Below are 16229 nucleotides of genomic sequence, written 5' to 3'. Positions count from 1 at the left end.
AGATGGATAGGATAGCATTCTTTATCCTAAGTCCATCAGAGAAATTACTTCAATTTTTTTTCTCAGTTGCTATTGCTAGCTTATTTCCCTCCATCCCCTCCCCCCACTTTATTCTTTTACCCTGTCCCTCCTCAAAAGTGTTGTATCTTGACTACCCTCTCCCACAATCTTCCCTCTCTTCTAATCCCCCCTGCCTGTCTTTCTCTCATTCCTTTACTAAAACAAACTTTTTAATATCATGTTAAGATATTTGCTTTTAACAGTGTTTTAATTTACCCCTAGGTAAGATCCAATTGTAAGGTATTTTACCTTGGGACTTAATTGTCCAACTGGATTTCTAGAATTGATTTCTTGAAGCCAATCAACATAGACCTACTAAGATTTGCTTCTCTGGGCCTTACAGAAAGAGACCAAGTCCAAAGCTGCCTTCCTTTTTCTGTTTCCTTAAAGACAGGATTTTAAGGAATTTTTTGTTTCTCAGCAATGGGGCTAGCTGGAAGATCTCAGGCTAGTGATTTGCTTCATTTCTTATTAGGAAGCTTAAAAAATAAGTATGTTACTGAGATAAAATTTAATGTGAAAAAACCCTGAGGGGGGGAGAGTAGATTTGTATGACTGACAGAAGAAGATAGTTATCTTAGGCTTCAAACAAACTATCAGGCTATCAAGGCTTTGTGTGGAATATTATTTTCTCTTCTGGGTACCCTGGGATTAGAAAGGACAAACAAGCTGGAGTGGGAGCAGCCTGAGAAGTAATAAAACTACATTAATATAAAGGTCTTTTAAAAAAACCTAGGGATTCTTAAGACTAACAATTTAAAGTTAAGAACCTTAAGTTATTATCAAAGCCCCTCATTTTATAGATATGGAAACCTAAGACAAGGAGATAAACTAGCTTGCTCAAAGTTGCACAGGTAATAAACAGCAGAACTAGGAATCTGAATCTGAGCTCACCCCAAATCTAGTTTTCTTTCTTCATAATAGACCATCTTAAGAAGAAAGTGGTAGGGGAATGGGCATGATTTAGTGGATGATGGCCTCAAGATACAGAATTGAGTCAATTTTGGACATGGCCAATCTGGGTATTCTTTTTACTTGTTACAAGGGGTTCTGTTTTGAGGATAAGGGGATCTGAGAGGAGACAAATATTTATTACAAAGTTTTAAAAAATCAAATTAAAAATAAAGGAAAGAAAAATGCAGGCTAGATGACACCAATCTGCAAGTATGCAGTTTTTCCATCTGTCATGAGAACTTTATTGTTCTTTGTCCACAAGGCCCATTTTGGAGCAATGAGTAAAAGATGAAGTGTGACACTGGTTTAATGGGATGTTTGGGGAGGTAATTAGGTAATTCCCTAATAGTTAAAAACCACTTCAAAAAAAATAAACAATACTATTGTTGTTTTTTCCCTACCTCAAGCAAAGGTTTATTAAAAGAGGGGAAATAAATTGGAAACAAGTCTCATTTTTAGGTAAATTTTAGCTTGTTTCTACTGTTGAAAATCAATCTTAAGTTTGTACCAAAAGGGAAAGAATAGCATCCTTTATCAAATATGACCACTAATGATTCAAGTGGAAACAGCCCAAGCTCCTAAAAAGACACACATAAATTTTAAAACTGCCCCTAGGCAATTAAATGACTTGAGAAACATAAGATAAGCCAAGAAAAAAAATATTAAACATTTGCATGTTTTATTTATAATTTACAATTCTCCAACAGAGCAGCCCCATTGCTATGTTTCTAATTCTTAGCAATTAACTCCTACAAAAATAAACCCAAGCTTTTACAGTAACTTAAGAGTCAATGCATAACTAAAACCTTTGCAGCTATTTTAAGGGAGTTTTCATTTACCAAGGTGCTTATTTCAACAAAATGCCCTGTCAGCCAGAGAGGGGGGCACATGCCTATACTAAAGATGTAACCCATTTACTCATGCAACAAGTTTATGTTCCCCACCCTCCCTCCACCCCATCATTAAAACAAACAAACAAAAAAAACCCAATGAAACTATTTACAATTTGGAGGAAATATGCCCTTTGCCAGCTCCACTTCATTGAAGAGCAGGTTACTTTTTTCTCTGCCCTTCCCCCTCTCCCCCCCACCCCGTTCCTAAGTGGACAAGAATAACATTCAAGAATGTTATGCCAAAATCCAACACACAACTGGTAAAAAGCAGAGACAGGTTGGCAGCAACAAGGAGGGCTGGTGAAGATTTTCTAGGGAGGCTGGCCCTGAGTTTTCCTATCCCCCATATCACATAACTTTCCCATGGATGATAGTTTCCCCTGGCCCCTTAACTTTGAATATTCACAGGGCCTCTTGGACACAGGCTACCTCTTCCGACAACTCATGTACGGGTTCTGGTTGACACTCACCCTGGGTATTCTGTGGCTTACTTATACATGATCCATGTGACAACCCCTATATTCCCTCCCATCCCACCCCCAAAATACCCCAAGTACTTGTAAACCCCATTTAGTACTGGATATCCAGGTCTCCAGATACCAAGAGTTACTGAAACATGTTGCTTCTTAGAAGTGGGAGTGACAGACCAGCAGCACCAAAGGGTCAGTTTGGTTACTAAAAATGTTAATTGGTTTGTTTTTAATGAGATCTGGTTCTACTTTAAAAAGTCAAAGCTACTGTCTCAAAAAAATTTTTTTAAACCCTCTATAAAGAATACAGAAACCTTTCTGCAAAATACCAAAAGAAAAACAAAATTAGGCTGTGCTTTTAAGAAAAAAGGGGGGGAGGGGAGAAAGAGACCAAAGACACCTCAAAAGAGGTTACCCATGAACACTTCCAAAAAACAAGTGGTTTTTACTCAGACCCAAGTCCAAGTTCAGTTGAAGTCCAAACTATAAGCAGTAGTACTGTGGGATTTTCCAAAAAGTAGTAAACAAAATGACCCATTTTCTCCCCACATTAAGTGCAGCATTTTCAATGTTTTCTTATATACACAGCATCACCTTTGTGCCACTTAGCCTGCAAAAGAAAAGATAGTGTCCAAGACTGGGTATTCCTGCTCCAGCTACATCTTACCCTTCACTGCTCCCTTTCTAGATTTAGCTATCTTTGATATTGAAAGAGGCTTTACCATAGAAAAGTAGGGCATTATGGATATTATCTTCCCAATTCTTTGGAATAGTGAATGATTACTTTTGGATCAAGAAGGTCTGGGTTCAAGTATTGCCTTTGACACAGGTCAGCTTTGTAACTTACACTTGAGACTTTCAGTGACAAATGAGTCACCAATGAATTTCCTATATCACTGAAATCAGAACTTAAAAAAAATTAACAGGCAAATGAAGTCCTTGTCTAGAATTTTTTCTTTTGTTGGATAAAGGAATGAGTCAAATTTAACATCACCGATGAGTGCTTTTTGAGGAGGCTTCTATTCTAAGTACTCCTAATATTTCACAAATCTTCCCCGACGGACCAAATTATCTAGGCAAGAAATAGCCATTCCTTCATACTTACATGTTAGTTACACTCTTAAACTCTCCCAGTACCAGCTCTATGGGAAGTTTGATTGCGACGGGCTGTTCCAGTTCCTCTTCCACCTCGAAAACCACCCCTGAAACTACGGCCTCGGAGAAATCTTCCCGACACTCCAAAGGTCTCTGTGTTGAGCTTCCTTTCTTCAGCCCATGTTGTACGCCTAGAACTGAACCAGAATCAAGCTGTATTCAACACATATCAAAGATTAAACTACTCAAAGAACTGGGAGAAAAAATATCTGCATCCCTATTCGTTGCTGTTATCTATTGATTAAAAAAAAAAGATGGTGGATGCTTAAAATTGTGTTTAGTAGTTTAGAACTATGTGACTACAGCTTCCATATTTATAAAATAAAGAGTAGTGGATTGGGATTTTATATCCCAGTTGACTAGAACAATAGCTTGCCTAAAGTATGTACTTAGTAAATGTTTGCTGAATTATTTGATGCTTTTTCTATTAAGATAGTCTTGGGGGACTAAATAACTGTTATTTCCCTACCTATATTACATAACCTGATATAATCATAAAACATTTTGGGGGGTAATGGGCTTGGGCCCAAATTCACTATTATTCATGCCCTCTATGAGCCAGACCAACAGAAATACAAAGACAAATAAAAAAAAAAAAAGTTGCTCAAGAAACATGTTTCTATCAGGGAAACATGAATGGGGAAGGGGGCATAGAGAAAGATAGGAAAGGCTGAGTGTTAAAATAAATGCTAAACTTTATTAAAGTGGTTGGTTAAGCAATAGTTCTCCTTAAGGCTGTGACCCTAAACAAGTCATTCCATTTCTCTAGGCTCTAGTTCCCTAATATGTAAAATGAAGGGGTTAGAGAATTACTAATGTCCTTTCAGGACTTATAAAATCATGTGCATAAAAAAAAAATGTGGATCTAGGTTCTAAATTCTATTCTAAATGGGAGCTAGGCCAAGACTAGAAATCACAGAGCAAATTCAGTTCCAGTTCAGAGAAGATGGATCCTTAATCCAAGTACCTTAGCCTTACAACTAATAAACAAAGATTAAAAGGAGAAACATAGAGGAGAAATGCTTGTGGTGTGCAGGTGAGCAACCTCTTGGACAAATTTAAGGGTTCCTTAGTGCTTAAAAACTGGGCCAGAATCTGCTTTATTGTAATTCTTCAAATTGAGAATTCATCATCTAGGATAGGAGTGTTCTATCTTTTAGTTCTTTGGGGCTGCATTGCCCAACAAAGCTTTGTTTAAGGGTCTCATACAGAATTTGACTGTTTGGGGGGGGGGGGTAATGCCCAGAAGAGCTAAAAGGTTGGATGCTCCTAGAACTTAAGCATATATTGTAATGTTTGCCATTGTAGGATTTGATTTGTTTCAAGTTTTTAATTTCAGTCTTCAAATCATTTATTCAAGTTAAAAAGCGTGGGTTTTTAAAGAAGTAGCCAGCCAAGAATGCTTTTTCTTCTCTACATTCACACCTTTACCTGGACTTTAGTTCAGAAGATATATTGTCAAAAAATGACTTGGATTTGTCATAATAGCAGTTAGGTCCCAGGAGGTCCTCCTCTGTGGTGCTGTCATTGTTCTGAGTTACTACTGCTGGATCTCCCTTCTCTTCTTTCTCTGTTTTGTCATCTAGAAATATGGACAAGGAAGTATATTCATATACCAAGTGCTGACAAGTCAACTAAAAAGAAATCACAATTCAACCTAGCATAGAAACATGACCAAGAATCAACTTTTTCAGTTCCTGAATTAACACCAGCAAAGTCTACACACTAGGACATACTGCACCCAGAACCAATGTTGACCATATTATCATCATAAAAGGTTAAGACTCCCTCAAGTCTCCCATTTCCTCCAAAAAAAGTCAATATATATTCCATCCCAGTTACTCAAATATTTACCATTGTGACCAAGTAAGGAAATCAGGGTCAATAGACAAGTGGTTCTTTTAAAGCTTAACAGTCAATAGAAGAAGTTCTTAAAATTTACAGGCACTAAAATTTATGTACCCAATGTTAAGCCAAATCACAATACTACAAAATGAGGAGAAATCTGATTCAAACATTGACTAAATTCTTACTACCTACAAAATATCTCCAGTAATAGCAGCTCAGTATATTAAAAGTCTTAACAGTCCATTTACACTGGGCAGTGCCAATAGGTAGAAACTTTTATAAAATTTAAATCTGTCTCTGATAAGATCTATTCATCCTTTTTACTTTCTACAGTAACATAAATCTTTACCATCCCTTCCAAATGATAGTCTTTCAAATATCAAAAGACAGCACTTGCCTTGTGGCTCTTCTAAGTCTTTTTTCTTTAGGTTCAGAAGCCTCAGTACCTTCAACCAATCTTCATGATATGGTTTTCCCCTCACTATCATGATAGTATAGAGTATATCAATACTCCTCTTAAAATAACTACACTGAGGTATTTATAAACATTTCCTGACAATGAGTCAAACACAGCTAAATCAGACCTTTAAAATTCAGTTTCTTCTTAAATTCCTTGTCAAGCTCTTCTCTGTTGAACTGAGCATTTGCACTCTCAAAATCAAAGTCACCTTCAAACTTAATAGTGTTTTCCTTAACATTTGTTGGACGGTTCTGCCCTCTGGAACGGTTCCTTGTTCGCCTATTCCCTATGGGAACAGAAAAGCCAAGATTAGAATAAACAAGCTTCCATAGAAGAATACCTCTAAGTAATGTCACTTCTTTGAAGGTCTTCAAAAAGGAATCTCCATTCTAGGCACATTAGATTTTTATGGCCCATGATGCCACAGTAGGGCAACTTTAAGGATTGCTGACTTAGACTTTTTTAGATCCAAAATGAAATTACCTGATCTTCTCCTTTGAGGTCTTCTGTTTTCATCATTTACCTGTCCTTGATTTTGCACAGGTACTGGCTGAACTACATCTAAGGTATAAAAGAGATTTTTAGGGGGAAAGATCTTGTGATGTCAGAGATCTACAAGTTTATAATTAAAGGTGCTATTTTTGGACCCATGCTTTGAGCAAATGCTTTATAAAAAGCCAAAGATATTAATTCTCTCTTCTCCATCCTCCCCATCCCAGCCACTCTGGTTGTCAAGCAAAAAGGTGGGAGGAGTGTTTCAAGTACCACTTGTTTTGCTGTTTGGTTGGACTTGGCGACCATTGCGTTGGATCCCTACAGGAGCCTTGGCGGGTAGCAGTTTTTTGGCATTCAGGTTATCAACAGAACCAGTCTGAACTGCCTGTTCCACCATGGGACTCTTACGTACTGGGATAGATGGAAAACCAGTTCCTGAATTAAGAGAAGAAAACATGGCTTAGAATAAAAAAGAAAAAATTATACCCTTTCCCTTGTGGTAGTAGGTATATCAGAAGTAGAAGTGAATCACTTGTAGAGGTTTTACTGAAACCCAGGTACAACTCAATTCACTGAAAGAGATCTCCTCCCTGAGGTATGCAGATGTCAGTCTGTATTCATAGCCTAATGAAACATCCAGCTAGCTTCAAGGCTTCGGAACCTCAGAATGTTCATCTAAAGCAGATTCCCAAAGTCGTTAAAGAACATGATTTTATACGATTGAGTGATCTACAGTATTGAAATTTTGGCAAAACCACCCTATGAAGGGCTATTTTTATTCTGGGAACACTGGACAAGAACTGTCCTAATCTATAGCCTGACAGAAAATGCAAATGTTTAGTCATTTCAAAAGTTATTTTAGGAGAATGTTAGCTTTGCCCAAAGGTCTCAAGACCAAAGGGAAAGAACAATCTTAAATGGTATCTTTTATCCACAAAGTTTCCCTTAATGCACATAAAATACGAAGGAAAACACAAGAACAACACTCAGTTCTGCCTCCTATAGTAGAATATTCTCATAAGATTTGCTAGAAGATATTTTCAGTCCAAAGCACTTGGAGGTGAAAAAAGTTAAAACTTCATCTCTCCAAAGCAAATAGATATGAAGAAAATAGCTTTCTTAATCAGAAGGATCTCAGACCTGTTTCTTAATGTAAGCAAGTCATTTACTCTTTAGTTTCCTGATCTATAAAATGAAGGGATTATATCAGATCCAAGGTTCCTTTTAAGGTCCAGAAGCTAGAATTATGAGATATAAGATTCCTTTCAGGTCTAGATGCTACATCCTTAATGGTCTATTACCATAATGGGATTTTTACTCATTTATAATTTTTCTGGTCCATCATTTTCGCCTTCCATGCTAACTCCTCTAAGGGTCTCAAAGTTTAACTGTTTAAATTTGTTCACATTTAGAATATCAGGCTTAATCCATAAGCAATTATAACTAAGTGGTTTTAATCTTAAGAATATGAAACTATAGTTTTAAAATGCAGATTTGGTATACTATTTCTATAACCAGAATATGCTCGTCTCAATACCACATTCAAACTCAAAACAATCAAAGTAAGACAGACTGACAGTAGTTGCATGACATAAATGAAAGTTATTATTATTTCACATTTAAAAATCCATTCAAAGTTCAAGGACCTTGAAATTTATATTTAATATATACTACAGAATTGTCAAGATAAATTTCAGCACTTCAAGTAGATTAAGTGGGATAAATTCTACCTCTGAATGAAAAGACAAGTTGAGTGTAATAGCACATATTCTGATCCATTTCAAGACATTATTCTTGAGTTTCTCAGAGTGTTGAGACCCATTTTGAATTCTAGTTTCCCTCCTGTGGTTCATAAGTCTCAATACACAGGACAGAAAAGTTTTAATTTCACAATCATCACATGCAGCAAGCATACACGAATGCAGCTTACCAGCTCTAATATAATGATTTTTAGAGTTATCCCCAATCTAGATACATGTCTCCCCCACTCCAGACTCTAATATCCAGACAATGTCAGAAGTTACTTTCTTCTAACAGTGACTCTTCTACTCTATAGTCACTTCTACTATATACATTGGAAATGATTGATGAAAGGCAACACCATAAATAAAAAGAATGAAGAGAGTGCTGTTGGTTTCTTGTCATCTCCAGTACTTTTATTAAAAAGATAACAATAAAAAAGTTATATGCTCTGTCAAATAGAAGTTAATTATTCCACTAGTTTGACATCAGTATTTGCTACAGCTACTGTCATTCCATTCTATTAGTTTTACCCCCTTGCTTTTAGGCTTTGCAAGACAGATGCAGTTTTCCAAAACTGCTGTTACCCTTAGAAGAGAGCTGATGTGGCTCTGAGGACATGTCAAGTTCTGAAACAGGCTGTGGAGATGGAGAAGAACTAGGGCTTGAAGCAGCGGCTGAGGCTGGAGGGCTTACCAACTTCTCTAAAATAAGATAAGGGAGAAAAGAGCAAAAGAGAAAGCATACAAATAAGTAATGAGATACTAGTCTAACATATAGCAAGCTTGGAAAGAGATCCAAGTAACTCTTGCAGGCCAGGTTGCTTATACAAACAATATTTAAAGAAAAGCAGCAAGCCAAGGTAGGAATGTAATCTGTCATATTAGAGAACAGTCATCAAGACAAACAGAAATTTTAAAAGTAAAGCTACAGCACCAGTCTCCCTGCTCCCTGGCATCAGACATTATTATGATACCAATGAGAAATCATGATTAGATTATTTAACTAAGAATTTTGAATTCATTTGAAAAGTTATATGAACAACAAAAAAGTAAAGGCATAGAGGAGTTTCACTAAACATTCATTTATGCTCTTGTATAAAATTTTATCCAATTTGAATTCCGGAAAAATTCAACATTGCTTAAAAGTTGCACTTACTTAAATGGCTTAGGAAATCCTTCCATGGATCAAACTGAAAATATTACAGGACCATGATTTACTAAATAGAATATCTAGAATTTTAGCAATATGCTTCCAGTAGTAGTTAATGAGTTTCACTACAATATTAAGGTAGAACCTCCACATGGGAAATATCATCATTCAAGTCACTAATTTCCTTTAATTTGGAATTCAGAATAACTCACTTTATAACTAATGTATGAAAGAGATTTTACACTTACTGTTATGTATATGTACTGTGTAATCTAGTCACTTTTTAGATAGGCAAAAAGAAAAAGGTCACAAAAACAACCGATGACTATACTGTCTAAGGATAATTAGAATCTATTTTTGCTTCCTAGCTGCTGACATCCAATAAAAATAACAAATGGGTCAAGTATAACAAAGTACAGAAGTTTTACTCACCTAAACCTAAGGAAGCTGCATACTGCTGGCTAAGCAATGAGCTGGCAGCAAGCTGGTTGTAGGGTGGCATACCTCTAAAGGGGCTGTAAGGCACATGTGGTTGGAAGGATGATGTAGAGGCAGAGCCCAGGGAAGACTAAACAACAAAACAACATATAAAAGTGGAACAGTTATCCTTCTGATATGCAAGATTCACTTCTAGAGTCCAGACAATAACTGAAACACACAAAATCTGTAATAAAGGAGGAAAAGTATCTATCCTACATTCCTGCAGGGGAGCTAATTTAAGGTATCACAATTAGCCACACTACAGGCATAAACTATCTTACTGATTGGTAATTTGTCATTCCATTTAATTTCCCTTCTCTGCTCCTATTTCTTCCATCATGAATTGTGAACAAAATCTTCTAAGGGGAGGTCAGGGGACAGCATAAAGAGACTCATTCACTAGAAGCAGACAGTGAGAAAGTTGGAAGACACATTTGAAATTCAGTATCAAACTCATTTATGTAGTTTTTCCTAAAGTTCAACAACACAGGGGCAGTTAGGTGGTGAAACAGAAAGCGCACCTGCTTTGGAGACAGGAGGACCTGTGTTCGAATCCAGTCTCAGACATTTGACATTTACTAGTTGTGTGATCCTAGGTGAGTCACTTAACCTCATTGCCTCGCCAATAAAATTCAAAACAAAAAAGCTCAAGAACATTGCTGGACAAATGGAAGATAACTAATAGACTTCACATAGTATATACCAAACAGACATCTGTCAACTAGCCATATATGCATTACATTAATTTTAGCATCTAAAATCTTTTTAACGAGCTAAGACTCCTATAAGTCTTGGTATCTAGTTTCTTTTCCTATGACTGAGTTAAGAGATTAGGCCTAAACCATCAAACCTTTTACAAAGCTAGCAAACTTAGAGGACAAAAACCCCCCCAACTTCTTACTTAAAGTCTATTCCTCATGTTAATATACTTAAGCAAAATGGAGCAGCAAATCTTTATAAATATACATATATATGTATATATATACATATATATACATATACACACACACACATACACACATATATATATGTATTTCAATATATAGATATATTAATCTTGAACTTATAAAAACCACAGAAAAGTATTCAGGTAATACACTTACTTGAACAATAGCAGGATCCTGAGGGAGTGTGTGTTGAGCTTTTGGGGGTTCACAAACAGTAATATCTTTAATATCACTTCCCCGGAAAATGATGTACTCATAAATTTCCTCTCTTGGAGGTGCAGGCCTATCAGTAGGCCGGTCTTCTGTACCAAAGGATCTCACTTAGGAATCAAAAGAAGAAAGATTAGGATTTAGACTGATTATTATTCTGAAAGCTAAACTATTTCAACTCCTCCTATTTGCAAGGAGACCCTTAGTTCAAATCTGGCTTTAGTCGATTACTAGTTGTAAGACCCCAAGCAAGTCACTTATCCTCAATTTCCTCACCAGGAAACTGGGATAACAATAACATAGAACTAGAAGGGTTGTTGAGAGGATAAAGATAATATGTGTAAAGTATTTGTAAACCTTAAATACAATAGCTCTGTTCCTTTTAATAATAATATTATCTTTTCAAAAGGTATACAATACCTATTTCTAGTTTATTTACTTGGAGGCAAAATTTGAGAGTTTCTACAAGAGAATAGCTTCAGAGTTCTACAGGGTCCTGAACTAAACCTACTGAGAATAAAGATTTTTGTCTGTTACTTATCAATCATATTAAAAATAATAATTCCTAGTATTCTACTCTGAGAAATCAGCCAAATTCCCTCAAAACTGAAGAATCAATTAGTTTAGAAAACTTTCCCAACAATTTCAATGCCACTTAAAAACTTTTAACAGTAGAAATGAATATTTAAAATACACTCAGAATCTGGGCCAATAGTAAATTCATTTCTTAATGAATGAATCTAGAACAAATGGGATGTATTAGGCGCCTTTAACTGAAATCACCTGAAGTAGTATTTGAGAATTTCACAATTCAACTAAAACTAGATTCTTACTGGACCAGGAACTAAGAATCAATCCCCCTTTATCAATTAAGGGCTTCTGGGATCCTATATGCTCCAGAGATTGATCTGGTACAACATTATTGCTATTTTTTGGTTTTTCTCCTTATACTCAAAGAGCTAGGAGCTTATATGAGTGTTTGCACATAGACTTACAAGATTGCCTAAATATATATATGTATAAATATATATATATATGTGCATATATATTCTCTTAAAAACGAAATTCATTTAACAAATAAGCACGCTTAACAATACAGATCATAACAGGCCATATTAACTGCATCTTTCAGAACTGACACCTCCCTTAATTCAAGAAACCAAGTTTGACAGATTGATCTTTTTTTGCCAATTCCACAAGATAAGCAGGGTGCCCAGAAGGCACTAAGCAAATTGTAAAAGGGCTGCCAACTCCAGAGTCTTGTCAGATTACTATCCACCCTACTTCATCTGCCCCTTAAACCTCCTTTATGAGTAGCAGCCACAAAAGAGCCATCTTTTGCTTTTTCCTTCCTACAAATATTTAAAAAAATACCACAGCAGGAGCCACAAAAAAAGTCCTTTCACTATAAATCTTTCTTAAACTGCTGTCTCTTTTAGGGGTCCAAGTCGGATCGGTGGGGCTTGTTACAACAAAGACAGGGATAGAAACCAGGGAAGGATTAAAACCCGGGGAAGATAATGTCTTATATTCAATTCATGAAAGTGAAACCAACAGAAGAGTAGTCCTACTCAAAGGCAGGACAGCCTCCGGGCTCTGCATCTTAAACCGGTAAATTTGTGAAGTCCCCAAGGTCTAAGCGCTGTAATTGGTTCCAGAAGCCAACAGCAACCCGGCCCTCCCACATGCCCCACCCCCATTCCCCAGAGCAGGGTCTCCGGGTTCCAGGTACACCTGCCCCGGCCTTCAGCCGGGGCGCGGCGCGGGCGAGTCACAGGCGCTCGGAGGCGCGGCTCCTCGCGGCCACAAGCTGGGAGCGGGGCCCCGCCGGTGGGCGCAGGGTGGGCGCAGGGTGGGCAGGCCTCCGTGCCTTCTTACAAGCCTCGGCGGCGCCTTCATTGTTCTGCGGGGCCCGCCGGCCGAGGCCAGGGCACCGAGGCCCGGGCCGGGGTCCGCCCTCCCCGCCTGCGGCCGCCCCCCAGCTTCCTGGGCGCCTACCGGCCTGGGCACAAGTGCGGGAGGCTCGGCGCGCCGCACCCGGCTCCGGGCGGGGGGTGAGCACCCAACGGAAGCTCCCGGCCAGCTGCGCCCCCAGGGCGGCGTTTGGGGTGCAACTCGAGGGGCTCCGGGAGGAAGGCGGCAGGATCAGGGCACAAAGACCCCTGCTGGCGCGGGGCCACGGGGCCTGCTGGAACAGGGCGAGGGGCACCCCAGGGGTGGCGAGAGGAGCTGATGTGCCCGTGCCCCGGGGGCGGCGGGAGGGCCCGGCTTCTCCCGCAGGCCGGGTGCCCCGGGGCCGGGGGCTGGGCAAGGGCGGACCTCCGGGGTCCAAGCGAGCAGAGGGCGGGCGCGGGGGGCGCGGGGGGCGGCCCCAACCTCCCAGGGGATGGCGCGGGGGGGGGCGGGGGCCTCGGAACCGCCAGGAGGGAGGGCGCCCGGGCTCGGGGTGAGCTGGAAGGGGGAGCCCCGGGGCGCGGAGAGGCCGGAGGCAGGCAGCCGGGAGAGGAGGGGAGGGTCCCGGCCGCCGGGCTGGGGGAGGGGGCGTTGGTCGGGATCCGAGCGGGGGAGGGGAGGGGAATGGCGCGGCCCGGGGCGAGGCGGGGGCCGGCACGGCGCGGGCCGGGTCGGGGCCCGCCGGATCCGGTACCTTTGGCGAGGGCCACGGTGGAGTTGTCCGTGTCGATGGTGTAGAGGATGCCCTCGTAGCGGATCTGCGCCTTGGAGATGAGGCTGATCTTGCTGCCTAGGTACGGGGTGCCCGACGAGCCGCTCATGGCCACGGCCGGCCGGGCCTGCCTGGCCCGCGCTCCGCTCGGCCTTCCTCAACGCGCCAGCACCGAGGGCGCCGCAGCTACCTCAGCCTCCCGCCGCTGCCTGGAGGGCCTGGGCCTCTGGGGGGAGGGGAGGGAGGGGGAACGCTGGGGGGCGGAGGGAGGAGAGCGCCACATCCGGGTGCTCCCGGGCCGCGCCGCGCCGCGCCGCTCCCACGCACGCACACTGCGGAACGACTTGCCGCCCTTTAAATATGGCGGCCGGGGCCGGCCCGGAGACCGAGAGAGTTCACGCCCCGCGCCTGCGCAGACGCTGGGAGGCGAGGCGCGGTGAGACGAGCTTTTCGAGGGTCCGGACTCCCGTGCCTCGCACTCCACCCAGGCGCCGCCTCCCTTCCCGGCGTGCCCCGCGTCTACGCCTGCGCCGCAGCGAGATGGTGGGCCCCGAGGTAGGCGGGGAGAAATAAACCAATAAAGGAGGTGCGCGCAGCTGCGGCGCAGCCGGAGCCAAGGGGGCGCGTGCCGGCTCTCGCCTCTGCCCGTGACTGCGTGGGGTCGCGGCTGATTCTGGGAGCCAGGAGGTGGGGCTTGGCGCTGGTGCGGCCTCCCCAGGGAGGGCGGGGAAGGGGTCCCCCGGGGTCCAGACTTCAGTGAGCCGTCCTAGCCGGGGCGGGAGCACCCTCCGGGGGCCCGGCCTCCCCGCCCCGCCCCAGCCCGCGCGGCGCGGGGCCAGGGCCCCCTTCCCGGCTTCGGCCTTGCCCGGGGCCTGCGGCGTGGGAGCGGGGCGCGTCCCCAGACCCCGGAGGCCGCGGCCGGCGGACCCTCCGGAAAGGAGGGATGGCGCAGCGGGCAGGTGCCGGAGGATTCCCGGAATGGCCTGCGGCGGATGAGGCGCTTTTCTCGGCGGCTCCCCGTCCTCGCTTCCTTGGCCATTGTAGGATTGGGGGGGGCGGGGCGCCGTTCCGGACCCAAGAGGCCCGATTCCGACCCATCTTTCCAAACGAGCCCGTTCCGGCGTCCTGCGGGCTGCTCCACCTGGCCTGGCGGCCCCACCTGCAACACCCACAAAGGGCCCTCCCTGCGCCCCGGCCCCTAAACCGCCAAGTCCCGGCTCTGGAAGTTTCCCCGAGCCAGCCGGGCAGACAGGTAAGGGAAGACTCGGAGACCGAGCCTGCCTCTGGCACCTGCCCCGGGCCCAGCGGTCGGAAGCGGAGGAAACGGAGTGACAGCACGAGCCGGTCTGCCCGGAGAGTCCTGCTAAGGCCCTTTGGGGCCGATCAGCTTTCGGGGCTGCAAATGTAAATTTTACTGATCCTCCTAATGTAATCATTTATTATTTAACGTTTAGAGCGTGCTCTCTGCCAGGTTTAGAGGGCGGTATTTGCCTAGATATTTAATAAAGATCGCTTTGCTTCATAAAGATTTAATAAAGATCACTTTTTAAAGGGGAACGGGGGGAGACTGTGACAAATATGGGCTATAGTATTTTCAAGAGAACTTTTGAGATGGAGCTAAAAATTCCCTTTCACATTCGAAAAGCCCTTGACTTTTGGTCTTTTTTTTTTTTTGCAAGGCAATGGGGTTAAGTGGCTTGCCCAAGGCCACACAGCTAATTATTAAGTGTCTGAGACCGGATTTGAACCCAGGGACTCCTGACTCCAGGGCCAGTGCTCTATCCACTGCCCACCTAGTTGCCCAGCTCTCCGTTTTTAAAAGAGAAATCTAATTTCTATATTTCTCTTCCTCTGGTCTTCTCTATTTCTGTTAAGAATACATCCACTCTATAGATTCTGAACCTCAGGGTCATTCTCCACTCTTCATTTTTCTTTCCCTGATTCCATGGAGAAATGCCATATCCATTCTACCTTAAAAACGTTTTCCTAATTATCCTTGGTTCTAGTTAGGGGACTACCAATTTGTTTCATCAAGTTGTATATCTAATTTTTTTTTTTTTTAGGTTTTTGCAAGGCAATGGGGTTAAGTGGCTTGCCTAAGGCCACAGGGCTAGGTAATTATTAAGTGTCTGAGACCGGATTTGAACCCAGGTACTCCTGACTCCAGGGCCAGTGCTCTATCCACTGCACCACCTAGCCGCCCCTGTATATCTAATTATACAGTACTGTCTTAATTGATTTCCTTAACTGGTGTCTTCTAGGTTTAAGTTTATCATCTGTAAAAGTGATTCCAAAAGTATGGATCTGATCTCCTTACTCCCCTGGTCAAGAAGCCTCAATTACTTTAAATTATTTCCACATATTTGGAAATATGTTCCCGTCAAATTGGACATTTCATGTGTCCTATCCCTAGCATACTCTTCCTCACCTCTGGTCCTTGTAATCGCCAGCTCATTTGAAAGGTTAAGCTCAAGTGCCACCTTTTTTTATTTTATTTTTTCCAGTTAAATGTTATGAAAGTTTTTCAACATCCACCTATATGCATATATATGTATTTATAAGTTACATAATTTCCTAACCCTAACCCCTCTCCTCTGGTGAACATTGTACACATACATTTTAATTAGTCGTTTTCTGTTTGAGGATCTAGGAGGAAAAAAGAAAGAAAAGCATGAGATAGGGAAAAAAATGAGATTTTCA

General features: G+C 42.2%; 1 protein-coding gene across 3 annotated transcripts; it reads right to left on the bottom strand.

The window, feature by feature from the left end:
* Positions 1 to 147: 147 nt before the first annotated feature.
* Positions 148 to 13739, bottom strand: LSM14B (LSM family member 14B). 3 transcript variants are annotated; one of them, XM_074210399.1, is made up of 10 exons: positions 12436 to 12519; positions 10811 to 10974; positions 9660 to 9795; positions 8663 to 8779; positions 6606 to 6770; positions 6324 to 6401; positions 5965 to 6126; positions 4964 to 5114; positions 3483 to 3669; positions 149 to 2987 (listed from the first exon to the last, which is right to left on the bottom strand). In XM_074210399.1, the coding sequence occupies exons 1-9, from the start codon at positions 12464 to 12466 to the stop codon at positions 3498 to 3500; spliced, it is 1176 nt and encodes a 391-aa protein (XP_074066500.1). In that variant the 5' UTR covers positions 12467 to 12519; the 3' UTR covers positions 149 to 2987; positions 3483 to 3497. The 3 variants fall into 3 exon arrangements, with proteins under 3 accessions (XP_074066501.1, XP_074066500.1, XP_074066499.1); XM_074210398.1 differs by lacking the exon at positions 12436 to 12519 and adding an exon at positions 13512 to 13739 and having other exon boundaries at positions 151 to 2987; XM_074210400.1 differs by lacking the exons at positions 8663 to 8779; positions 12436 to 12519 and adding an exon at positions 13512 to 13739 and having other exon boundaries at positions 148 to 2987.
* Positions 13740 to 16229: the final 2490 nt, after the last annotated feature.

The sequence above is a fragment of the Macrotis lagotis genome, chromosome 1 (assembly GCF_037893015.1).
Source record: "Macrotis lagotis isolate mMagLag1 chromosome 1, bilby.v1.9.chrom.fasta, whole genome shotgun sequence".
Classification (NCBI taxonomy): Eukaryota; Metazoa; Chordata; class Mammalia; order Peramelemorphia; family Peramelidae; genus Macrotis; species Macrotis lagotis.
The sequence above is the reverse complement of the archived record's forward strand: the minus strand, read 5'-3'. Positions and strand labels throughout refer to the sequence as shown.